Raw genomic sequence first — 26,833 nt, forward strand, 5'->3', positions numbered from 1 at the left:
TGAAGAAAGTCTCTGGTGGACTGATTATTTTCCCCCCCTCCCTATAGTCCTGTAGCTAGTAAGTGGCACTGTTCTGTTTTTCATTTAGTTAATTTGTTAAAGACTGTTATTTCCCAGCTGCCTGTTAAATCCTGTGATAAAAAGATGCAGAGACACAATCTCTATTGTTGACAAATCGATGATCTGATGATCAGTCCTATGGTAGAATATACATGAGGCACTCTGGGAGCATTGAGGGAATTCACCTCAGGGTGAGGATAGAGTGAGTTAGTGTGCATAGTTCTCAGTGCAATCTGGCTTTATATTTTAGTTTTAGCCATTGAGCTTATTTAGATCAGAGGCATTATAGAAAAAGCTTCCAGAACAACTGCTTAATGCTGAGGCCTCATTTTGAACTGGAGTACTTAAATTTGAGAAAGAATATCTTTGGAACTAAATTTGAAACTTACATTCTACTGGGTCAGTAGGATCCCTAGATGATAACATCCAGTACTAATGGAAAACTGGCAATTGTGTTGCTCTGTGTGTACTGTCCAGTATAGTAGTTTACTCATTTTTTCCAGTCTTATTACAAAAATCTTCCATATACTGTTGCTTCCCAAATTTGTATCTCCAGCCTAGCCCTTTCCCTTTAGCTGTAGATTTTTTTTTTCCTGCTGCAATTTAGGTATTTTTAGCTATATGAAATGTAACATGTACAGAAGAGAACTATTGATCTTCTACATGTTTCCTCACCCCCAGCCTTGGGGCATTTTCTGTCTTTGGCTCTATCTTTATATATATCCAAACTCCTACCTCTTCTCCCCCTGCACAAGCCACTTCATCTTTTGCCTGGGTTATTGTTATTGTCTGCTAAGTGATCCCTCTGCTGCTGTTATCCTAAAGCATGTTCTCAGCACTGCAGCTATAGGCAGAGGACAGATCATAGGGAGAATTGTGATATGTTAAGAAACCTTACTGAGTTTGTTTTCCAGTCTCAGTATTTCTCAGCCATTGTAGGGGAGTAGTAGAATCAGATCTGTATCTTAAATAAGTTATTCTAGTAAGTTTGAAGCAATGCTAGTTCAGTGTTCTTTTTTCAGGAAGAAGTAATAGCAAGAGATATATTTTATCTTTCAGGAGTCAGAATTTGCTTAAACAGAGTTCTAACTTTAATTTGAAATGTTTCCTTAAGTAAAGTGAACCAATACTTAATTGTATCTGGCTAGTACATCCCCTTTAAAATTTTTAAGGGCATTTTAAATAAAATACATCTTAAAGTGTCATGATAGATCTAGGAAAAGTTATTTTGCGTGTTTAAGTATTATATTCTTTTATTTTACATTTAGCACAAAAAGTAACATAATAATCTCTAACTCATTGTAGAATAGACTTTAACCTTATTTTCCATGTTTATTTAAAAAGTGTTTTGTTTCAAACTATGTTTTGGTGACCATTATTATTCTGCTTTAACAGCGGCATCATATTGGAGATCGCAGTCTTTCCTTATGTAATATGTTCCTGGATGAAATGGCTAAACAAGCTCGAAATCTTATCACTGATATTTGCACAGAACAGTGTACTCTCAGTGACCAGGTAATAATTTAAATGTTTTCTTACAGATAGGAAATTTGTGTATGAAGTCAAGGAAACTATTAGCCAGTTATTTTTTTATTTCCATTTTCTTATTCTCAGACTCTTAGTAAATCTCATTACCTCTCGTTGTGGAGCTCCATTATTAGATAGTTTCAAAAATATTTCCACTGACCTGGCCGGTTGTCGCTCAGCAGTTGAGCATCGACCTAGGATCCAGGAGATCACGGTTTGATTCCGGTCAGGGCACATGCCCTGGTTGCGGGCTCAATCCCCAGTCAGGGGTGTGCAGGAGGCAGCCGATCAATGACTCTCTCATCATTAATGTTTCTATCTCTCTCTCCCTCTCCTTTCCTCTCTCTGAAATCACTAAAGATATATATAAATAAATAACTAAAAATATTTCCACTGTCTTTAGGATTACTTCAGTGTAAAACCCACCCCCTAGGTTAGCATTGAAGTCCCTTCCTGATAGTTCAAACTTCTCTGTCCTACCTGCACTTATGCTTCATCACCTAGTGATTCTCACTAGATTCTGAACACATCATGTCCTAACATAGTTTTGTTCCTTTTAGCCATTTTCCTTCCAGGGAAATGTTTTTTCTCGTTTTTGATTGCCTAGTCTGTTATTACTTATCCTTTAAACTGCAGACTTGATATAACTGCCTCTATGAAGTGTTTCTTCATACAAGATTTACCTATTTCTGTTTTCCACTAAGCTTAGGCTCCCTATGCTAGGTAAACTATACTTTTTATTTATATTTCTGTTCTTAGTGCTAGCATGATATTTCCTACATAGTCTGGGTTCAGTTAAGGTTTACTTGAATAGGTAATGTTTTCAAAGTTGGTGTGTAATACAAGATTTCATTCTTTTTAAATTTAGTTGCTGCCCAAGCATTGTGCCAAAACCATTAGTCAAGCAGTGAATAAGAAGTCGAAAAAACAAACTGGGAAGAAAGGGGAACCCGAACGGGAAAAACCTGGAGTTGAGAGCATGCGGAAAAACAGGCTGGTAGTGACGAAGTAAGCCATTTACTTTTATTGTATATCTTTTTGTTATGGGTTTTTCCATTTTTTGTGTGGCATTAGTACTGAGGAAATGCTAGTAATTGTAAATTCTCCATTTCCTAGTCATTAATTTTATTTTTTTTAACTTTGTGAACTTGATCAACCATTTAGTGCTTATTATATCTCAAAATACAGATTTTGGGTTTTTGAAGAAAAGATATAAAATAGATGATGCTGTCTTGTCTTTCTTTAGAGAATACTGAAAGCCAGGAATCTGTCTAAAAATTTAGGGGTGCATTATAAGAAATCTTTTCAGTTTATTTAAGAGTCAGATATCTGAGACTTTATTTTGGTATGTTGTCATATATAGCTGATACCATTATTTTAAAATGGATATATCAGAGTAGATAGAATTTAGAGCTATTTGTTTACTTGGAGAGGAGGCATATGTGGGCAATAATGGGTGAATATTTTTTTGCTTAAAGTAAAATCTCCGACTTCCTTGCTTCCTAATTGTGCAAGCTATTTGCCATTTTGTAGACAACTTTTTCCCTCTACAACAGAAAGTACGGCAGGAGTTGGAAATGATTGTCTTTATGAATGTGGAATAACCTTTTTCTTGTGTATTAAGTCAATATAGTTATCATTGAAGATAGAAATAAATGAATATTGCTTATCTCTAGAAAATTGCTCTCATGTTAGGGATATCCTTAAAGATTTTGAACTTTTTCAGTTTAGGAGAGAGATGGAATTCTGTAATTATTGTCCTCAAACAAGATCTGGTATGTTTATAAAATTAATTTTGTATTGCTATGATAAAATGTTGAACATTTTGTTTACTGTTTATTAATATTTTTTCAGCCTTGATAAATTGCACACTGCACTTTCTGAGTTGTGTTTCTCTATAAATTATGTACCAAACATGGTGGTTTGGGAGCATACCTTCACCCCACGAGAATATTTGACTTCTCATCTGGAAATCCGCTTTACTAAGTAAGAAAGAACATAAACTATTTTTGTTTGTCCATTTAATGAGTTTTTTATATTTATTCTTCATATCTACACAGTGTTTCCTTTTATAAGGAAGAGCCTTAGTAGAATTGGTGTAATATAAAGAGTAATGACCTGGAAAGTATGAAAATAGTGTACTGGGAATTACTTAAATTAATCAGATTCTTGTCCCATACTCGTTATTAACTAGTTATAACACTGGACAAGCCAGTTAATTCCAGTAAGCCTAGCTTCCTTATAAGCAAAATGAGAAAATTAGTGTATTTCAGCTGGCAGGTGGCAATCCAGTGGGGTCACAAAATCAGATTTGAAGGTTGTAATAAACAGTTGAAGAAAGAAAGAAGAGGGAGGAAAGAAAGGAAAGAAGTAGAAAAAATTTAGTGCATTGAATGTAGTAAGTATAAATACTGTGTCATGACACTTCAGTTATATATGTACACATGTATACTGAGTTGTGATGCTGGATACATATCTTATAGGGGGGTCACATGGAAATGTTTAAAAATCTCAGGACTAGAACTCTTAAGTCTTTTCTGGATTCAAATGTGTACTATTAATGCCAGTAGAATTTTTTTTTTTTTTTTTTAATATCTTTTATTGATTTCAGATAGAAGAAAGGAGAAGGAGAGAGAGAGATAGAAACATCAATGATGAGAGAGTCACCGATCAGCAGCCTCCTGCAAGCCCCCGACTAGGGATCGGGCCCACAACCCGGGCATGTGCCCTGACCGGGAATTGAACCCTGATCGCCTGGATCCTAGGTCGATGCTCAACCACTGAGCCACGCCCGGCTGGGCAATGCCAGTAGAATTCTAGACTCTTGAGGCACTCAGTTCTAATTATAGTTTTATAAGTTATATATGTTTTTTGAAATGATGTTGCTTGTGATAAGTCAGAAACCTTTCAACTTTATAAATGTTTCTAATCCTTTTTGTAAAGTTACATTAACAAGTTTGTCTTGAAGGCCTTAGAGCAGCTTATAAAACAATATTTTGCCAAAGATTGTTCAAAGTTTTGTAGTCATTAATAAGTAGACTTTGTACCATATGCTTAACATTGTGTTAGTACTATGACTAGTAATGAAACGATATAAAGCTTAAAGTGATAGATGGTGAGAATTCTGCAATTACAGAATAAAGTAGGAGAATATATAAGTGGGCATTAAATTGAATGTTGTCATCAGTCTACTAGAGAAGAATCTGGTGTTGAACAAAGACTGTCTTTCGCTGTCCATTAGTAAGGCAGGCATCCTGACAGTAAAACTCAGAATGCTCTAGTATTTAGATCAAAGGGATATTATGCCCTCTCATATTTATTATTAACTAGGTGGGGGTGATAGAGTGGTGGGTAGAAGATAGGATTCAGTTTATAGCTCCCATGTTTTCCCTCTGTAAATATGTAGTCTAACCCATTAATCCATGGAGAAGTGGATATTCTTTTTACCAAACATCTATCTCCTTAGTGATCAGGATCAAGCCAAAGCTGTAAACTTATTTTTCTGGGAAAGGTTTTTGTGCCACCATGTATAGCTTGCATTGGTGGATTTTAGTTGATCACTGTAGCACAATCTTAGGAGTTAGGGGCTATATGCAAGGATAGTGTTTTTATCTTGAGTTGATCTTCTTGGACTGTTTTCTAGCAATGGGGTTTGTCTGTTTTTAAGTATTCGTCCTTACAAATACAAGTTTAAGAGCTTTACAAATCTAATACTTAGTTTTAACGAAGGTGAAATATGGGGGTGCCCCGTGTAGGAAAAGATCGTGTAGGAAAGTATTTTCAAAATTTGTGTTTCTTTTTTAGGCTTACCCAGTTTCTTGGGATATAAACTAAATAGAACTGTGTTTTATGTGCTATAATTGATTAAAGAGCAATAAAGTTTTCTGTTTGTTGCCTTGTTTTAACTGTAGTACATTTTGTTGAGAGGGAGCACTTAGGCAGATGTGGTGCCAAACCCTATACACACCAATTGCAAACAAAGTGACTTTGGTTAGTTTACTTGAGTTCTGAGCCTTAGTTGTTGTTTTTTAAATCTGTGAAATGGTAGTAAAAATAGCTATATAGTAGGGTGATTAAATATGAGAATTATATAATATATATAAAATCTAAAAAAACTACTGGCACACAACAGTGCCAAATGAATTCAAGCTATGAAAAATAGTCCATTGTACATGCTACAATGTATTATGTCAAAGGAATTTATCTTTAAATCATTTTTATTACTGATGTCTTTAGAATTTTTTAAATCACTTGCATTGCCATTTCATTGTAGCTTTTAGGTAGTTATTCTTGTTTTAGATTGTTTCTTTGGAAGATAAGGATAGTAATTTCTTGGTTTTGTAACACATTTTATTTAAAATTAATTTTATTGCTTATTTGATATTAAAGATTAGTAGGTTGAATGGCCTATTTATGTAAATGCAAAAGTCAGAATTCTTCTTACTCTTTTTTTGCCTCAGGTCAATTGTTGGAATGACTATGTATAATCAAGCCACACAAGAAATTGCAAAACCATCAGAGCTTCTAACAAGTGTAAGAGCGTACATGACTGTACTGCAGTCAATAGAAAACTATGTGCAAATTGATATTACAAGAGTATTTAATAATGTTCTTCTTCAACAAACACAACATTTAGACAGTCATGGAGAGCCAACCATCACAAGTCTATACACAAATTGGTAAGGAACACATTTGGAAATTTGGAGTAATGTAAAATTTCTAATAAATTACTTTGGAAAGTTATTTTTTTATGGATAAGTTCTCATTCGTCTTATCAGTCAACTTAATTATTTGCAGGAATGTATACCATAATAAATTTTGAATTTAAAGTTTCTCCTAGTTATAAATTTACCTTTCTCCTTAGGTATTTGGAAACTTTATTAAGACAAGTCAGCAATGGTCATATAGCTTATTTCCCTGCAATGAAAGCATTTGTCAACTTACCTACAGAAAATGAATTAACGTTCAATGCAGAGGAATATTCTGACATATCAGGTGAATAATACTATGGCATGTTTTAGAGGGTGAAGAAACCTTGATTCTTTTTACTTTTCATTCAGTCATATTCATAATCATACATTATATCATAACTTACCTTTGTATTTGTGTTACTTTTTTTTTTACTCTAGAAACTTCTCAGAATATTTGCATTAATAATTTGCTTCTGTAATACACTGTTTCAGTATGTTAATGTTCATTTTCTTAAAGTATTTGCCCTGTCAAAGTATAAAATTAATTACATTTTCTTTCAGAAATGAGGTCATTATCAGAACTGCTAGGCCCATATGGTATGAAGTTCCTAAGTGAAAGCCTTATGTGGCATATTTCATCACAAGTTGCTGAACTTAAGGTAATACAGTCTTTATTAATTTTAGCATATAAACATGAAATCCTGAAAAACATTTCAAGAAAATGAGCGGCAAACCTAGAATTTAATTACTTTAACCTGACATGAAAGTTCTCAGATACAAATGAAATTATAGCACTAGCATGGTCTTTTAATAGCATCTTTGTTTTGTTCTGTTCTACAAATAGTAATCTGATTTCCTGAAAAATTGAGCAAATATATAGGATAAATCAATTCTTGCAAGGTTAATAATATTTTGCTGAGTGAATGAAATAGATGGCAAGAGTCAGAATATCCTTCCTTGGCCACACTTTTTTAAATAACAAGCATCACTTTTTATTCTCTTTATCCAGCTTTATGTGTATCTTACTTGTAATCTCCCTTGGCATGTATTTGCTAATGCCACTCTCACTAGAGTAAAACTTTATTTAATTCTCTTAAAACCTTGATGCTAAATTAGTTTCAACACATTGTGTGGTTGGTAAATATTTGTTGGATGCATAAATAAAAATACCTATCTTTCTCGGCTTTTTACTTTGTTCCAAGACTTTTAGAAACTTTTAACATGTGTTATTAACTCCTTTAGGTCATTGAAACTGGAATTGTCCCTATTTTACAAATTAGGAAAGACCAAGAATGATTAAGTAACTTGTCCAGACTCACATGTTTAGTGGTGAAACTAAAGCTTGAACCTATATAGTCTGTCTAGTTCCAGAGCTGAGACTTGTGTGGTGCTATACTGTGTTTAGAAATGGAAGGGATCTAAGTAGTTATCTAACCCACCCTTATCTGATGCAGGAACATACATTCCATTTTCCTAGGTGAATAATCTCTAGTTATGTTGAACTCTAAATATGTAAATAGTAATTCTTAAAAAAAATTTAATTATTGATTTGAGAGAGAGAGAGAAACATTGATTTGTTGTTCCACTTATTTATGCATCCATTGGTTGATTCTTGTATGTGCCCTGACCAGGATTGAACCTGCAACCTTGACCTGTGGGGAGTGCGCTCTAAGCAACTGAGCTACCTGGCCAGAGCTAAATAGTAATTTTTGATTGGTCCTCATTCTTACATTAAGATGCAGAGACTGCCTTTGACAAGATCACAGTTCACATGTTTAAAAACTTTTGATGTCACACACACACACACACACACACACACACACACACACTCACCCACCCTCTCCCTCCCTCCCTCCCTTACTTGTGCCACTACTGCAGCTTCAGCACACACGTGCGGGGCCGAGATGCTGCAGGTCTTTCAGTTGTCTGGTGTGAGCTGTGCCACCCAGAGTTGTCTCTGTGGGAAGGTTATCCTCTGAACATTAGGACCATGCTGTAGATACTCTACTTCAGGCAATTCTGGGTTGTCTCCTGGCAAAATTGCTGAAGAGGGAGAGAGAGAGAACTCTCTGTATTTAACAGCACTTCCAACCTAGTTTACATACTTATTTGAGCATTTCTTTAGGAAGGTTTACTGAAAGTATATCAAAGGATATGAACATTGAAATTTTGTCTTATATTATCAAATATCCCTCTGAAGACATTGTAGCCCACATTTTACATTAGAGCATGATTATCTCTCTAATAGCATTTTAGTCTTTCTGAAATTAGTGAATAAAAGGTTTTTAGGGGGATTAAAAATGTTTTTTAAATTATTCTTTAACTTCTTAGTTTTTATTTTCTAAATTGATATAAACAAAATATTATGTGCCTACATCTTCATCTTAAGGATGGCTTTAATTGTTTTAGTTTCTTTTTTAGCTGAGGACCTTTTTGTCTCAAACAGTAAAGTTGTGTGCTAATATAAAAAGGAGAGCTTCTTTATATTTAATGGTTGTGAATAAATCATGTGTCAGACATAGTCAACACTATGCATGTGTACTTGTGGTAAAACATGTTTATTACTTTCTGGAGAAGAAAACAACCAGTCGTCTTTCCTACTAAAATTCTTGGGGTATTTTATTTGGGGTTGCGCCCGTTGAGTCAATTTATTCTTCCAGTCCTGCCAAAAGAATTGTTTTGGCATTTTACAGATTGGTTCTTTTAGTTCTTCACGGAGCCCTAGAAGATTTTTTTTTTTTTCAGATGGAGCAGGAAATTGAAATATGAATTGTGTCAAGACTTTTAACTTTGTTTTTAAGAGGAAACTTTTTTTAGTATTCTTGATTGGTTTCACGTGATTTGTCTCAGTTCGTTTTATTTTAGTATTACTTCCAGCTTTCAGTTCATTCATCAGTGATATTAATCAATGGCTTTAAAAGAAAAAAATTTAAATATACAAATTGTACTTTCAAGAGGAGACATAATTGATTTTTTTTTTTTTAAGAGTAATGTGTTAAGTGCTTTAGGTTAATGGTGGTGTGTGTGTTTTTTTAAGATTTTTTTTATTGATTTTTAGAGAGGAAGGGAAACGGGGAGAGAGGGAGAAACATCGATGTGAGAGCAAAACATCAGTTGGCTGCCTCCTGCATGCCTCCTTCTAAGAATCGAGTCTGCAACCCCAGGCATGTGCCCTGACGGGGAATTGAGCCAGCAACCTTTTGGTGCATGGGACGATGCCCAACCAACTGAGCCACACCAGCCAGGGCTAGGTTAATGGTTTTTAAAGAATTTTCCCCAGATCATCAGCAACACCATTACCTTGGAATTTGTTAAAAATGCACCATTTTTGGTTCTATCTCAGACCTGCTATATCAGAACATATGGGGCTGGGACTCAGCAATATGTGTTTTAGATAAATTCTCTAGATCATTCTGGTGTAGGGTTAAGATTGGGAACCATTTCTTAGGTATTAAGGGGATGGATTTTTTTATTTTTATTTTTTTGGTTAATCCTCACATGAGGGCATTTTTCCCATTGCTTTTCAGAGAGACTGTAAGGGAGGGAGGGAAGGAGTGGGGGGAGAGAGACACACACTTCAATGTTAGGGAGACACATTGACTGGTTGCCTCCCACACTGGCCCTTGACCAGGAATCGAACCTGAGACTCTGGTGGGCAGGCCAATGTTCCAACCACTGAGTCACACTCGCCCAGGGGTAGGGGGATGAATTTTTAAATCAGACATACCTATATTCAGATTCAGAATTTTGCTACTTAATATCTTTGCAACTTTGGTCAGGTTCTAACTTCTCTGAGCCTTAGGTTCTCGGTTGTAAAATTGGAATACCCTCTTCCTTATTTGGATCAGAGTAAATGGGGTTGTTTGTAAATTGCCTAGTACAGAAGCTTAAAAATGATTACAGTAGTCTTACTATCAAATACTATAATTTACTGATTCTAATACACATTTATCCTATATTTCTGAAATTGTGTCTTATAGTCAGATGATTAGAAAACATTTCAGTTTAATTGGCAGGGGTTTTTTTTCTTAATGGCACATGGGATAATGGTGTATTTAAAATTCATTGGTGTCTTTGACTGACACATGATATTCAAGGTGCATGAGCACTGTCAGGATTGGGCATGTAGTTTGAGCATATATTGGTTGAATCAAGTTTTAGAATGGGATAAGTATTGAATTGGCCCAGAGAGAACAGGCAGTCTAATCAGACTATACAAGTTGAATTTAGCAAATAAATGTGACTGAAGCAGAACATTTGGTTGGGAGCATAAAGAGAAATAATCTGAAGTAGTATCAAGTAACCTAAACCAAATTCTTGCTAGTATACGAAAAATGAGTTTTATAGATTTTCTGTACAGTTTTTTATGCTCCCCTTAAATCAGGTGTTATTAGCCTTTGGCTTATAACAAAACCACTATGTTACTTTAACAGTATGCTTACTATACCTTTGCAGCTAAACCTGCTAAATTGAAATATGCAGGGATGAAGCCTGGATATATGTGTTTAGAATTACATATATCCAAATCTAGGCTTTATCCCTGCATATTTCAAATATATATATCCAAGCTTTCCAAATACATATATTTATTATTTCTCCCAGATTAAAATCAGTTACGTTTGTCTTAGTAATTTTTAAACTAAATTACTTTTCCACTCTTTTAAGAAAAACATTGTTTAATGAGATATACTTTTCTTGAATAGTTACCCTTCACTCCCTTCCCTTATTTTATATCCCTTCTTTCTATTCTCTTTCCTTTTCTTGATGGTCCGTGAAACAGAAGGTACATAGTTGACACTTCCATTTGATAATTTGTGTTGGATAATACTACTTTATCATAAACCCTATGAAGTGGTACCATACCCTAACAAGTTATTCTCTTTCTGATTGTATATATCTAGCAATGAACTTGAGGCTATCTTTGGTCAGCTTTAACTTGAGCAAGTTTTTTGTTGTTGTTTTGGTGGAATTTATTGCTCTCTATATCCACTTCTGTGTCTGCTATTTATTATTGATACTGATCTGTGTGTCTAAGGATAAGAAAATCCTTTATCCTACTACTTATCTTTATTGCTTTTTTCTTGAACTCCTCGCTTCCTGAACTTGCAAACTGAAGAAAACATTAAGCCTCTGTAAATAATTTTAAGATTCCTTTATTAAAACAACAGCAGCAAAAATACATAGCATGGAGCATCTGGATTTCATGAATTGTATTTCCTACATGCTAGATTGTAATTTCCAAGCATCCTCTTATCACATTAACGCAAGGAGGTCTATTCTTGACCTGGATCTTTCTTTTTTTTTAGAAACTTGTGGTGGAGAATGTTGATGTGCTAACACAAATGAGGACCAGCTTTGACAAACCAGACCAGATGGCTGCACTCTTTAAAAGATTATCATGTGAGTAACTTACGATACTTTTTATAAGCATTAGCTTTTGCTCAAAATTTATAAACATAAAGATAGTAGTAAATTATGAATAGTACTCTTTAGCTTACGAAGAGAACTGGAAAATTTTTCAGTCAAAGGATCTTTAAATACCTGTTTCATAATTTTTTTAACCATACTCTTTGTACCATGTGTCAAGTATTTAATGAATATTATTATCCGTTAATCCATGAACCCATTAAATTTAATACAGTAAATTTATATTAATTTAGAGTAAAGGAGAAATAACTTTTGAGTCTATCACTTTCTGAAAATCAACTTGATTGAGGTATAATTTACATATAATAAAATGCACACATTTAAGTGAACTGTGTGGTGGATTTTGACAAATGTATGTATCTATATAAGTATTACCATAATTAAGATTTAGAGCAGTTTCATCACCTCAGAAAGTTTCCTCATGTCCCTCTATAGTCAGTTTCTCACCTCCAGGCCCCAAATCCAGACGACTTATCTGATTTCTATTACTATAGATTAAATTTGCTGTTCTAGAAGTTCATATAAATGAAATCATACTCTTTGTGTCTGACTTCTTTAGCATGTTTTTGAGGTTCACCTGTCTGTGTTAAGTGAATCAGTAATTTGTTCCTTTTTATTGCTAACTAGTATTCATTGCATGAAAACCTGAGCCTACAACTTTAAAAAATAAATCCTTTTTAATGTCTTTTTGACAGTCTTTATGGGAGGTATATTGTGAAATAACAGTGAATCTTAAATATTTAATAAAGTATGTTTAGCCAGGTAACTATTTTAGATGCACTTGAATTAATTTTATTTTCACTTTTTGTACTTGAACTCAATTATATTAAAAATTATTTTAAAGTCATATTTCTTATTGATTTATTTAAAAGCCTTCCAAATATTAAAAAGTTAGTGACATTCCAAATAAAATAGTTTTTGTATTTGAGAAAACCAGTAGATGTATTTTCCCAAAGAAAAATTTTCTTAATCTTTAAGAAAATTAAAGCCATTCATATGTTTTACATACTTTGCCTTTGATAGTTTTCTTTGAAATGTTTTACAATGTAAAAGTTTATAAAGCTATAAAATGATTTAGAAGGTCACTTTATTAAGCTATCTTATCTTGCTTTAAAAAATATGAACTTATTAAGTATAAATTAGCATAAAATTACACTACAGTTTGCCTTATAGAACAGATCAGTGGTTGCCAGGACTACAAACAGGAAGCAGTGAGTGAGTGTTTTGGGTTGATGAAACTGTTCACCACAGTGGTGATGGTGATAACCCAAATCTACACATATTTTTTTCCTAGAGCTATACACTAAAAGGGGGGAAAAAGTCAGGTTTACTGTATGGTACTTTAAAAAATGAAAAAGAGCCCGGCCGGCCATCGCTCAGTGGTTGAGCATCGACCTAGGATCCAGGCAATTGGGGTTTGATTCCTGGTCAGGGCACATGCCCGGGTTGTGGGCTTGATCAATGACTCTCTCTCATCATTGATGTTTCTATCTCTCTCTCTCCCTCAAATCAATAAAGATGTATTTAATAAAAAATAAAAAAAATAAATAAAAAATGAAAAAGAAAAGACTGACTTGGTAGCATTATAGGAAGAAAGAGGGTGAATAAATATTTAGCAGGAAATTATAAAAAATCTACTTGATCTCTTTTGTTCATTGCTTTACTATATGCTTGTATTTTCTAGTCTTTTTGTTCATTCTTAACATTTTTGTATTTTCATGTTTCTCCCATTTTTTAATATTTATTTGACCACCCAACTAGCCTTAACCCTAGTTAATGTTCTGTTAATAAACAGCATTTGATGGTATCATCTGGTTAGAACCAACTAAGCCACTGCACTGTTCAATGCCTGTCTACTACTGTTAGTTTAGCTCTCCTGTTTGTGGAATTGAAACAAAACAGAATTTGTTAAAATTTCAAGGAGAATTTTTAGGTTTTCAAAATAAAATTTATAATCCTTTATCTAGATTCTCTTTACTTGAATTTTGTGTATAATGATAGCGATTCATGACCTGTGAGATTGGCCAAAATTAAAAGGTAAATTGTCATCTTAATACCCATATATATCTAATTTGTCTCTAAATAGAATTTATTAACTCTTTTTTGTGATTTGGAAAAAAATACCTGCCCATAAGTGGTTTATTGAGGGAAACAGAGAACGGTCCTCTTTCAGTTGAACTGTTTTTCAGAATACTCTCTTTTGTCTCTGACCTCTCTCTTTGTGCTTCCTTTACCCCATATCTAGAAGTCAATGTACTTTTGGAACTGTTTTTCACAGTTAACAAACATATTTCTTTAAATACCCTTAAAAAGAAAATATTTATTTAAAAACAGCTCTGAATTGGGAGGCCATCTGCAATTAACTTTCAGTTTTAGGCTTCCTGACTCTGTGACCTGAGCAAATTTAATAATGTCCCTTCTTGCTTCCTGTTCTCTGACATTGTGTTTTGGGACTAAATTCATCACTGTACTGGTTTCACTATTCCAGACTTTTATTTTGTAGTTTTCCTGTAGTAACTTTTTCCTTTTTAAAATTAATTCCACTCACTTTTGCCCTAACCTTGCCACCATCTACAGACCTACAAGTTGCCTTTAAAGACCTTTACTTTGGCAATACTTTGGATGTTATTATCACCTGAAACTGTTGCACTGGTAAAATCTTTAATTTGAAACTACAGTCTCAGACCAAAGTCATGTCTTCTAGCTCTCCCATTCCTTCACTCCTATTAAACTTTTGGTTTTAGCTCATTGAAAATTTACTTACTTATTCATTCTTAACTATAAAATTTGGTTAGTGATTTTCATTGCTTTCTCCTCTGTACACTCATCCTCCCGACTTTCTGCTACATTCATCATCCTAAGCAATTTTCCTGGTCCCGAAAGTATTCTGCTTCCTGGAAGCCAGGTACTATGAGTGAAAAGACACTACTTATATCTGTTGTTAAGCCTGCCTTGGTGCCTCCTGTCACTCTTCGTGTTGCTAGCTCGTACTCATGGTTTCGTGTTCCCAGTTCCCTGCTCACAATGTACTGTGACACGGCTCCTTTCCCATTTGCAACATCTCCTTCCTCACTCTTATTCTACTTGATTTCTCTGAAGTGTTTCTCTTCTAATTTTTTTTAAAAAACAAAATTTTTTAATCCTTACCCAAGATATGTTTCTTTTGATTTTTAGACACACACACACACACACACACACACACACACACGTGTCGATCGGTTGCCTCCCGTACATGTGCCAACCGGGTATCAAACCCACAACCTTTTGGTGTACTGGAGGATGTGCCACCTGACTAAACGGCCCAGCCAGGGCTCTCTTGTTCTCTGTATTTATTTTTATTTTCTTCATTTGCCAGTACTTTTACCTCTACCTTTTTTTAAGCCATTGTTCTACAGTCCTATTGAGGAAATGTATCCAGTCTTATTTGTCACCGTGTCTTAAATATTCATCTTCAGCCTTGACTCTGATGAGCCAGATGTTTAACACCGAGCACTGGTTTGACCAGGGGTTCTCAGAGTGTGGTTTGTGAACCAGAAGCAAGCAACAGCATCACCTAGGAGCTTGTTAAGAATGTAAATTATTAGGTTCCACCACAGACCTACTGAATCACATTGCTAATTTGCACTAAAGTTTGAGAAACATTGTTAGACATCTTTAGGCTTATGGCCCACAGATACTTCACAACGTCTCTGGAATGGGGAGGATCTTCCTCTCATGGGAGGTGCAAGGGTGAGGAGAAAAAAAACTGGTATTCTTTCTGTATTGACCGTTTTCTTACCTCCCTTGCCATCCACATAGTGACTCACACAAGAAAATTAGAGTCTTTCCTGATTCTTCCTGTCATCACATTCAACATCTAATAGCTGTATCTTGCAGATCAGAGTTTGTAAAGGTGGGTCTTGTTTGGCCTTAAGCTGCATTAAATTAAAAAAAATTGGTTATTTTTTATTTATGTTTTTATTTATTTTTTTTAGAGGAAGGAAGAGGTATAGAGATAGAAACATTGATGAGAGACAAACATCATCGATCAGCAGCCTCCTGCACGCCCCCTACTGGGGATTGAGCCTGGCACCCGGGCATGTGCCCTGACTGGGAATCAAACCAGTGACCTCTTGGTTCATGGGTCGATGCTCAACCACTGAGCCACTCCAACTGGGCATTTGTTATTTTTTAAATGAGATATTTTGCATAAAAATCTAAACAGCTTTCAATACACTTGCCTTTTTAATCACTTGTTATAATTAAATTGCTATTAGTTGTACTTTTTATCCTGGGAATTTTATCACTGAAGTTTTCTCCAAGGTTAAGAAAGAATGCAATTCACATTCTTTTCCTCTCTTCTCCCCTCCCTGCACGTTTAGCTGTTGACAGTGTCTTGAAGAGGATGACAATAATTGGGGTGATTCTATCCTTCCGCTCATTGGCACAAGAAGCACTTAGAGATGTAAGAAACCACTATAAGTACATATCCTATATCAAGTAATCCCTTGTAATTTCCCAGAAATTAAAAGTTTAGTAGGCAGTGATAGAATTAAAATTCCAGTTTTCATAGTTATCTAAAATAAAGTACATAGAAATTAAAGGTACTTAAACTTATTTTTTGTTTTGGTATTGAAATTTAGGGGGTGTAACTTTAAAATTCCAGTTTTCATAGTTATCTAAAATAAAGTACATAGAAATTAAAGGTACTTAAACTTATTTTTTGTTTTGGTATTGAAATTTAGGGGGTGTAACTTGCCTGGATATTGAGCTGTTTTCAACTTTACTCTTCATTAAAGCATTTTCCATTTGCCTATATTCAGTTTGACATTGAATACATATATTTCATTTCTGTGTATCTTAGTACTTTAGAAAATTACATGACAGCATATAAAGTAAAATAATTTCTATGGAAACTGGAAGTAACCAGTGGTAGTAGTTCATAAATTTAGAGGTCAACATTTAATAATAATGCTGTGCTCTTTTTTGCTGTCCTGCCTAGGTCTTGTCCTACCACATTCCTTTCCTTGTAAGTTCAATTGAAGATTTCAAGGATCACATTCCAAGAGAAACTGATATGAAGGTAATAAAACTTTTGTTTGTATTATACAGTTTCTAAAATGAAATATTTAAGTTATATATGAAGTAAAATTTAATAAGTCCTAAATTACAGTAAAGTTTCTATTTTAGAGTGATTAGTTAGCATGCTTGCCTTTGAAAATGCACCTTTGTGAGCTCAGCACCAAAATACTAAGCAGGCATTTTGAAAGTTAATCTTCCTTGATCACCTGTAGCAATGTAAAATGGGTTGATACTGATCTTTTTTTCCTTAAACTGATAGCTGTTTATACATGGTCATGAGCAGAATGAGGAAGATGAGACAGTAAAATTAGAGTGTTTTGTTTTAAATAGAGATAAATTCATTCTGTTTTTTAAATTGATGTTTAAAAAAATCTCACTAAAGAATGTTAATTGTAGGCTATAAATTTTAATTTTTTAAATAGCCTGTTTTTAATTAATAAATATAAGATAGACAGTTGGTAGTCTTAAATGAGTTTGCAATTTTTGTTTTGAAAATTTATTGATCATAAAGTCCAACCACTGGTCTAATGCCAGTAATGATTAACCAGAGGTGACACATCTAGTAAGTGACATGTCAGCTCCTATCCATGCCTTTTAAGCTTTTATGTTTCTTGGAATCATTGCTTTCAGTTTCGCACATTTTGAAAAGCACTGACTGAAAAAAGTTGCCTAAACTCTTGTGTGACACTCAAGTCTTTTCCCAGATTTGAGGCTAGATATACCGCGTGTCCCATCCTTCTCTCGCTCTGTTCTCTTTCTTAACTCCACCTGTCTTCATGCGTATCCTGTGCGGTAACCAGATCTGTGCATTCTCACATGTATCTGTTTTGTCCGCTAATGTATTCTACCCGAAAATCCTGCTGTTTCTGCTTTTGAAATCCAGCTTATAATTTCTCACTCAACACATATGGGCATAAACATAAATCCAGCACTTTTGATTCACTTTTGTTCATTTATTCCTCTCTCTCGGCTTGATATTTTGCATCTATTCGTGCAAGGAAAATAATAACCTAAGAATGATTTTGCTGGAATTTGCCACATAAAGTATACAAGTTTTATTTGGCTACACTAGGAAGTTGCAACTAACGGCACATCACAAAGTACTGAATCATCTGTTCAGCATAGCTTAGTTGTGCTGTAGCTCCTGCTTCAGGCAGGTTTTCAAAATTCTCTTGTGTTCTTATAGGTAGACTCTAAACAACATATCTTTTCTTGCTAAAGCGAGATTTCTCAGAAACTTGTTAGAATATTTCTTACTCTAATTCTTATATATTTTTCTCAGGTTGCAATGAATGTGTATGAGTTATCATCAGCTGCTGGATTACCTTGCGAGATTGATCCCGCCCTGGTTGTAGCTCTCTCTTCACAAAAATCAGGTAAAATGCATTAGTAAATTTGTAATAGTCTTAGATAAAATTACCAGGACAACACAGATATAGATGTGATACTTATCTATTCAAATGCCTACTTCATGTCAAGCTTTTTCCTTTCTTTGGTAGGTAGACTAAGTCAGTGCAGAAAAGACAGCTTCCTGTATTCTGGAGCTTATGTTACAGCACAGTCATCATACAGATTAGGTCATTTAAGCCTTAAAACTGGATGAGATTACTAAATCCATTTAGTGTAGCAGATGCATAAGTGAAGCAGATAGGGTCTGAGCACTGGGACACTCTCAACTTTAAGAGCTCAGAGAAAAGAGGAGGAACTACTAAAAAAGACAGAGAAGGAAGAACCAGTGAAGGATAAGAAAAACCAGGAGACAGTAGCTTCCAGGAAAGTGGAAAAGGAACGATCAACTGTGTAGAATTAATGGACGATGCCGACAGGAGCAGTGTCAGTGGAGTTTCCAGGGCAGAGCACTGATGAGCAAGGGCCTAAGAGAGAATAGGAGAAAAGCATTCAAACTCTCAAAGAATTTTACTGTAAAAGAGAGCAAAGAAATAAAATTATAGTAGTTGGAGGCAGGAATAAAATCAAGAGAAAGATTTTTCGAGGTGGGAAGAATAAAGATTTATGCCTATATTTATTTGTATGCTGATGGAGATGGTCTAGATGATACCTAAACAAGGGTGTCCTTTTTTAATTGGGCTAGAGCTACTAACCATAGAGTCTGTGCATTATTTTATATACTATTAAACATTTAAAAGATTTTAAGGCCAGCCCTTTGAAATATAGTACCCAGAATGCTCTAGATCCCTAATTTCTAGGTTTATCTACAAAGTAAATAACATTTCATCTGTTTCTGGTACTAAAATCCCCTCCCCTAGCCCTTTGCATGTAGCACGGTGTTTGAGTTCATCAGGTTTTTTTTTTATTTAACATTGCTTTATGTTTCGTCATTCATGCACTATGCTAATTGTAGTCAACATGGATAATTATTACTGTTACTTAATTTGCTATAGCTATATTTTTCATAATCAACCAAATTTTAAAAATACATTCTGGCTCCTGTGTTCAGTTCTTAGTTATATGTGGTGGTGAATAGCAGGGTCAGTAGAAGCTCCCAGGTACTAGATAACCCACAATTTTAGTTCACATTACAATAAATATATTAGAAAGGGTTATATCTTAAAAGCTTTAGGGCAATGTTATTTTCATATATGACTGGTTCCTTCTGTCTTCTAAAGTGGAGAGGTTGGAAATCCAGTCCACTTTGCACATTTATATCTTTTAAATAGTAAGTTTCAAATTATATTCATATCTATTTTAGACCAAAAAGAAAAGATTTTATAAGATAATAAATTTTCTAAACTGTAGTAAATAGAATTGTCTTATAAAATAATTTTATCATTATTCAATAAGGAAATTTAGGGTTCCAATTATCCTAATTATATCTCTTGCTCTGTAATCTTACAGATTAAAAAAAGAAAAATATTAGAAGTCTTGAAATATGCCTGAGGAATTGATAATAGCCAATAGTAATGTATATTATTTATATTTATTCTGTATTTCTTGTAACAAAACCGTGATCAGTTGTGTAGAGGCAAAGTAAAGTACCTTATACAAAAATTAAAAATTGCCTTTTTTGGTTTAGATAATCATAACTAATCTGGAAGAAATACCTTGGTTTTATTTTTAATTTTTCTCCCTTAGAAAACATAAGTCCAGAAGAAGAATATAAAATTGCCTGCCTCCTCATGGTCTTTGTGGCAGTTTCTTTGCCAACACTGGCCAGTAATGTGATGTCCCAGTATAGCCCTGCTATAGAAGGTAATAGTGTTTTAAAATTATTTTGGCAATGGAAAAGTTATGAGTTTTGATATGATAAGTGCTTTTCAAGTAATTAATGTTCTTTCATAATAAAATGTGGGTTAAGTTCTGCCACTTACTAGCTGTGTAACCGTGAATAGTCCAGTTTTCTTTTTCTAAGTCCCAATTTCCTGATATAGGAAATGTGTTTATGTGAGCCTATGAGTGCTTGAATGTGTGTGTGGCAGGGGATGTGTGGTGAGGGAGTGGAGGGAGTATCCAACTCTTAGAATTCTTTTAAGCATTGGATAAGAAAATGTTTGTAAGCAGCTAAGCATTTCCTTTTTTTAAGTGTCTAAGACATTTTAAAACTGATGTGAGATTTCTTTTAGGGGTTTTTGAAAATTTGCTTGTTTAATATAGACAATCATTTGTTGCTCTCTCTTGCTACACTACTTTTAAAAGCACTAGTCCTTAATGAAAGTGAAAGAAGAGTAAAGCAGGTTATGCCCCAACCTGATTTTTATTCACGCCATTCTTTATGTAGATTGTGAAATCATTCAAGACCTGCCTTCTGTGTCTTACTTGATGTTTGGGGGGGTCACACAGAAACCACAAACCCTGTTTGCACTTTCTCAGGGCACTGCAACAACATTCATTGCTTGGCCAAAGCCATCAACCAGATCGCTGCAGCTTTGTTTACAATTCACAAAGGAAGCATTGAAGATCGTCTTAAAGAATTTCTGGCGGTATGTATAATAAGTGGCAAAACTCATGGCATTTTATAAAGAAAACTTAAAATAACTATGAGATGTAACAGAGTAAATTCTCTTAATTAATTTGGGGGGCAGGGAGGAGGAACAGGTAAGGCAGGGCATTAAAAATCAAGGAGTAGTTGGTTTAGCATTTTTTCCCTTTGACTTAGAAGTCTCTCATTTCTTGAGCTCTGCAGTATGACCTTTTTTCTAAGCTGATGTTTATAGGACCCTAGAATTTTGTCTAGGGTTTAAAAGAGGAAAAAAAACAAAGGAAAATTGAGGCAAAGAGTGGATGTTCTGTCTAAAAGGATATGTATTTATTTTCATTTATTTGGAGAAAGACTGTTAATGGTGACAAACTCAAAAATAAGAATACTACTTACTCTCAAAAGAGGGTAGTTGTGCTGACTTGAGCCTCATGAAATGTGGCTCTAGTTCCTGTGCTAACGTAGCTCTCTTTCCTTCATCAGTGTACCTTTTCCACATTTTACTTAAAGGAAAGATGCATCATGGTATAATGAACACTAGAATATTTGCTTCTTTTCAAGTTATAAATCCTGTTAGCTTTTTAGAAAAGTTTATTTTTAAAATATTTAAAGCAATTAGAGTACTAACTTGAGAAAATAACTTCTGTTTCAAAGAAAACAGTATTAAGATTTAAAATTTTTCTTTCCATTTCCTGTAGTTCCTAATCTCACAGTGTTCCCATTAATTCAAACTTGGTGTGAAATTTTTTTCTTATTTGGGAACTAAATATAGTTCATACAGATACTAGGAAGGTAAAAAAATTAAATCTTTAATTTTTAGAAAAAGACTTGTCCTGAAAAATATCAGTTTTAAAGACCAATAAGAATATTTGATTATATTTATCTTTGTGTCTGTTTATACCTTAATAGCTCTCTAAATTATTGTTTAAATTTAAAGAATGTAAGTTTATCTTATTTGTTATTTAATTGATCATTATATAAGCAACTGAGTGATTGAAATTTGCTGTAAGTTGAAGCATACTGAAAATAAACAAGTAACTGGTGAACATTTCATTCAAAAGACTTATTTAAAATGTATGTATACTTTTAAGCTTGCATCCTCCAGTCTACTGAAAATTGGCCAGGAGACAGATAAAACAACAACAAGAAATAGAGAATCTGTTTATTTACTGCTAGATATGGTAAGTCTCATTTTTATTTTTAGTAACAACAAAGAAGTTCCAGTCATTCCTGATTGTCTTTTTCTTGGCATTTTAGTGTCTAAATAACAGTAAGAGCTGAGGTGCTTTTTTGATCCCTTGTGCTCACTCCACCCAAACCCCACACACTTTCTAAAATGGCTGGAAAGAATGACAATCACCTGTATTTTACAATATGGTAATCATATCAGAAAACAACAGATTAGCATCACCTATTAGGTATTCTTTATAATTTTTCAACCTGTTGGGAAACACTTGGGCCTTGTGTTTTCCTAGTGTATTAGTTCCAGTTTTCTGTAGTCTGACTCCATTCTGCCCATCTAATACAGCTTCCTACAATTCTCTGTACTTCATTCCTTCTCTTCCGTGAACCAGTCATGCTTGTTTCTACCGTGCGACTTTTTCCTCACTTAGAATAATTTCCTTTACCTGTCTTAATGATTCAGCATACTCCATAGCTCAAATCTTTCTCCAGATAGACTTTCCTGATCACTATGGTCTACATTAATCTTTCTTCCCTTTTGAACTTTTCTAGAACTTACAGATTTTCACCATTAATTATAGTTGGTCTTATGTTTGATTTGGCTTTTTAGCTTAGTCTTGGGTCCCCAGTTAGATATGGCCATTTTAAATGTTTGTATTCTCTCTCATGTCTAATATGTTGTTGAAGGCAAAGAAAGTGCTCAGTATAGTCCTGTTGATGAATTGATTTTGGAGCTTTCACTGGGACACATTTACCTTTTAGATTGTAAAGTAAAAGGAAAATAAGTTGTGTCTATTTCTAATAAAAACAGTATAAAATTATGGTTTATTAGTTGTCATAAATGTTCTCATAATAAATAATTTGAATTCTGATGCATTTTGAAATTTTTCAGATTGTGCAGGAATCCCCATTCCTAACAATGGATCTTTTGGAATCTTGTTTTCCTTATGTCTTGCTGAGAAACGCATACCATGCTGTCTACAAGCAAAGTGTTACATCTTCTGCATAAAATATCTACTTACTGAAGACAAGCACGCATTTTTGTTGCCTGGGTTTTACCTGTAAACTGTGGAGCTGTTTTACCTTAAGGCCTGAAAAACAGTTTTGTGGAATATAAATTTCTCTCATATAGTTGTATTTTCTGATCATTGGTTTGTTAATATGGTTGTACTACAGTATACTTGGTTGATTTAGGTTGCACATTCACTAAATTCACAGAATTATTCCTATAATTTTAGAGTATCATTTGTTTGAAAAATATACATTATCTCTATGTTTTTGATATTTGATAATGAAAAAAACCTTTGCTTGTTTATTTCTGAAAAAGAATTGTATTTAGTGATTATTTTAGATAGTGGTATAGCCTTCATCTGTGTAAATTATTTCATATAGGAAAGAGTTCTGACTGTACCTATGGTTCTTACTGAAAACAAAACTGGATGTGCATTTCTGTGATGTTATGAATACATTTCTACTTTATTTTGAAACATTTGCCAAACTAAATACTATGACACTGTATAACATTAAAAATGTTAAAGGACTGCTTAGCATTAGAAGCAGACTATGTCCTGAAATTCTAAAACAGCAACATATGTTGTTGCTTGTATAAAGCCTAGTGATAATTTTTAGACTAACTTCAATGGTGCCCTATTGGCATTAGCACTACCATTGTACCCTGCTGTATAATAAACAATCTTAGACACTTATCAACTGTTGATACAAATGTTAGTCCCTAACCACTTTTTATATGTTTTAAATTTTTGAAAATCAAGTGTACCTGCCATAACATAAAATAAACACTAGACTATACCACATTTTGAATGATTTCTTTAATTTGGGATCCTCAGAAATTAAAAGGAGAGCTTCCTTTTTCTTTAGGCTCTTCTTTCTTCCTTTTATCCCTCCCTTTACTTTGTCCAACTTCTCTTAGTTTTCCCCGCCTTCTCTTTTCCATAGGTAATCATGGAACTTGGCACATGTTCTTCCATGACTACCCAGTCTCGATTCTCCTGTTGGTTATTTGTACTCTCGTAATCATTTTCTACCACTTTTCTATTCAGTCATCAGCAAAAATTTCAAGATGCCTGGATATAATGGTGAGCGAAGTAGAGAAGTTCCCCTTTTACAGTTGAGTTTGCATTGTAATGATGGCAGACAGAGGAGCGAAGTGCTGGTAATGATAGGGAATTACACAGGGTGGGGGCTGGGGATCGGGGGGAGACTGGCTTGGGACACTATAGAAAGTGTCACCAGGGAAGGCCTCTGTAAAAAGCATTTGGGCTGACACATGAAGGATAAGAAGGAACCAGAAATGGGCAGAGCGAGCAGTGAACATAAAGGCCCAGAAGGCAAGAAGAAACTTGGCATGTGTGAGAAGCAGAAGTATACCAGTTAGTGTTTCAGTCAGAAGGCGCATGAGCGTCATTCAGCAGCCAGCTCTTTTCTTTCTGTTCTGCCTGTTTTCTTCCTTTGTTCTTTGCTTAGAACATAGTTCACAAATCCAGTCTAAGGTAGGTCAGTTGTTAAGAAAGAAACGAACTAAATTTACTGATATGCTGTGGCATTAATCTGAGAATGGGTAGAGTCTATTACACACCATTAGGGCTTCTAAACCAAGCCCAGGTTCTGTCCAGCAGTGAACTGATAGATAATTTATGTATAACCATGCCCACCCTTCTTCTGTTACAATGACTTGCCTGTTGGAAGATTTTAGCTGTGTCGTCATGGAGTCTTGTGGGCGAATAATCCTTAAAGTAGTTCAACTCCTCACATGTGTCCATCTCTTGGTAGCCACATGAGTATGCTCCATCATTTCATTTGTTGGCCTTGGCTTGAATTTCCAAATAGACAATATGCCTTCAAAATAACAATTGCCATGACATCTGTCCTTGGGGAAAGAATTTGTTTGAATTTTTAAATGTTTTAATCCATAGTAAAAAATGAATTTTTGAGTTATTTGGTCCTGTTGAATTGACAGGAAAATTAAGTAATATTTATTGACTCTCCTTGAGTGTTATTTTCGGAGTGGAAAGTTGCATTAAGTATATTAAACTTTCATTCTTGTATGAACCAAACTTCCCATACACATTGCTGTCATTAGCATTCGAGATCAAGCATGCCTGAATCTGGACAATTGAATCTCAACCATTGCCCGTTGGAAGCCTCTGTGCCTTTCCTCGTGCTGTTGCTGCCTCCAGAATGGAGCGTTCTCATATTCCGGCTGGCAAACTCCTGGTCGTACCGTGAAGGGCAAGCTCAGACAGCACCTCCCTTTTTCTTACCACACTATCCCATTTCCTCTGAACCTTATAGCTGCCTTTATATCTTCGTCCTTACGGAACCATAATGTGATTGTTACATATCCGTGTCTCCTTTGGTTCAGGGAATGCCTTGAGGTCAGGGCCCATGTTTATTTCGTCTTTCCATTTAATCAAACTCCCAGCCCTGCAGAGCTCTCAGAAAACATGCTGTGAGGTGGAAAGGCTGCCGGCTAGACCGATGCTACAGACGGTGCGGATGCCTTTTGCTCCATGGCGCAAGCACAGGTGGTTCTTCTCTTTGCTCTTACAGAGGGACAGGGTCTTATGAGGTACAGGGATGGGCTCCCCAGCACCTGGAATGGAGGTGGCTCAGCAGTCACATGAAGGAGTGGTTTCCGATTTCTCCCAGTGATGCGGTTCACATGTCTCGAGTATTTGGGGGGGAACGTGCAGAATCTGAGCTTATATAAATAGGCATAAAGGCAGGAGCTTGGAGAGAGAAAAAGGTGTTCCATGTTACATAAAACTGACTTTTGCCCCCCTGGAAATGTAAGTGAAATACCAGGAGCAAAGAAGAGGGGCGGTCAGAGAAGTTACAGAGTGAGTGCTCAGGTGACTGTCCCGAAATAGAGGAAGGATCCTTTCAGGCTGGTGACTCACCTCTAACTGGAGTCAGTGCTTGGTGAAGAAGGCTGGAGCTTTGAGATGCTAACAGTGGTAACTTTATCCCTCCCTTTTGCAGAAGTACCTCGCCTACTCAGGCTGGTCTGCTGAGCTTCTTGTGTCACCGGGGCAGGATTAGTGGGCCTTGAAATGTTACCCTCTCGGTGTGACTTCTCATGTCTTCTCAGGATCGCCCTGGCAGCTTCCCTTGGCAGCTTATCACACAGTGAGGACCGGCAAGGCTCTCAGGCCTTCAGGACTGCAGAACACCCTTGGAGAAGAAAGGCCCCTGCTGCCGGGGGTCACAGCCCCCAGCAGGCGATTAGAGAAAGCAGCTGATGAGCTCTCCAGGGAGCTCTGCTGTTCCTGTCACATCTAAGCCCAAGGTTTGCTGGCAAGTGAACTAAAACCAAGGCTCCAGTCTGGAGGACAGATCACAGCTCAGCTATATACTCTCTTCAGCTGTAAGCCCCACGACCCTCTAGAAAGTGGTCTGAACATTGCAACGTATACAGAATTTACAGCTGGGAGAGAGGTGTGGTCTTTCAAGAGTAGCTTCCGACCCCCCCAAGCCACCCTGTGTGAAACCTATTGTAGGAGTTCTGCTTTGCTTCCTGTAGTCACCTTTTGTACCTTTCGAAGCAGAGGCTCCTAGACGGACGCACGGGGGTGAGCCCTCAGAATGAGCTTAGCTGTCTGTGAGCGGGAGGTCACCTTGAGAGCGTGTGCTACCTGCCACCTGTATTCCTTGAGGGGAACACCCAGGTTGAGGTGCTCGGGCAGCTGCCATGGTCGGATTCCGAGCTTCAGTGGCCACATCTGGTCTTGGTTTTATGGCCCTTTGCAAAATTTTATTTATTTGAAGGGAAGGGTGGGGGAAAGCTAGTAAATGCTCCCGTGGGCACTGGAGGGGCTCCTCCAGAAGAACAAAGGGAGAAATAATTACTTGCTCTCAACACAAAGCAAAGGGCATCTCTGCCAGCAGTTTCCATAACATCTGTCTAGCCGTCAGCCTTTTCCACCTCACG

At 35.5% G+C, this 26,833-nt stretch overlaps 1 protein-coding gene across 1 annotated transcript in view; it reads left to right on the forward strand.

The window, feature by feature from the left end:
* Window positions 1-23,691, forward strand: part of NCKAP1 (NCK associated protein 1) — a 76,134-nt gene extending 52,443 nt beyond the window's left edge. Inside the window, exons 18-31 of the mRNA XM_081142728.1 lie at window positions 1,456-1,575; window positions 2,456-2,595; window positions 3,442-3,573; window positions 6,048-6,266; window positions 6,452-6,582; window positions 6,840-6,937; window positions 11,585-11,678; window positions 16,067-16,149; window positions 16,687-16,767; window positions 18,049-18,142; window positions 19,860-19,976; window positions 20,595-20,704; window positions 21,792-21,881; window positions 22,775-23,691. Coding sequence (XP_080998854.1) covers window positions 1,456-1,575; window positions 2,456-2,595; window positions 3,442-3,573; window positions 6,048-6,266; window positions 6,452-6,582; window positions 6,840-6,937; window positions 11,585-11,678; window positions 16,067-16,149; window positions 16,687-16,767; window positions 18,049-18,142; window positions 19,860-19,976; window positions 20,595-20,704; window positions 21,792-21,881; window positions 22,775-22,891 — 1,626 coding nt within the window. The 3' untranslated portion in view covers window positions 22,892-23,691. The remainder of the gene's footprint in view (window positions 1-1,455; window positions 1,576-2,455; window positions 2,596-3,441; window positions 3,574-6,047; window positions 6,267-6,451; window positions 6,583-6,839; window positions 6,938-11,584; window positions 11,679-16,066; window positions 16,150-16,686; window positions 16,768-18,048; window positions 18,143-19,859; window positions 19,977-20,594; window positions 20,705-21,791; window positions 21,882-22,774) is intronic.
* The last annotated feature ends 3,142 nt before the right edge of the window (window positions 23,692-26,833 follow it).

Source organism: Miniopterus schreibersii (assembly GCF_964146895.1).
Source record: "Miniopterus schreibersii genome assembly, chromosome: 7".
Taxonomy (NCBI): Eukaryota; Metazoa; Chordata; class Mammalia; order Chiroptera; family Miniopteridae; genus Miniopterus; species Miniopterus schreibersii.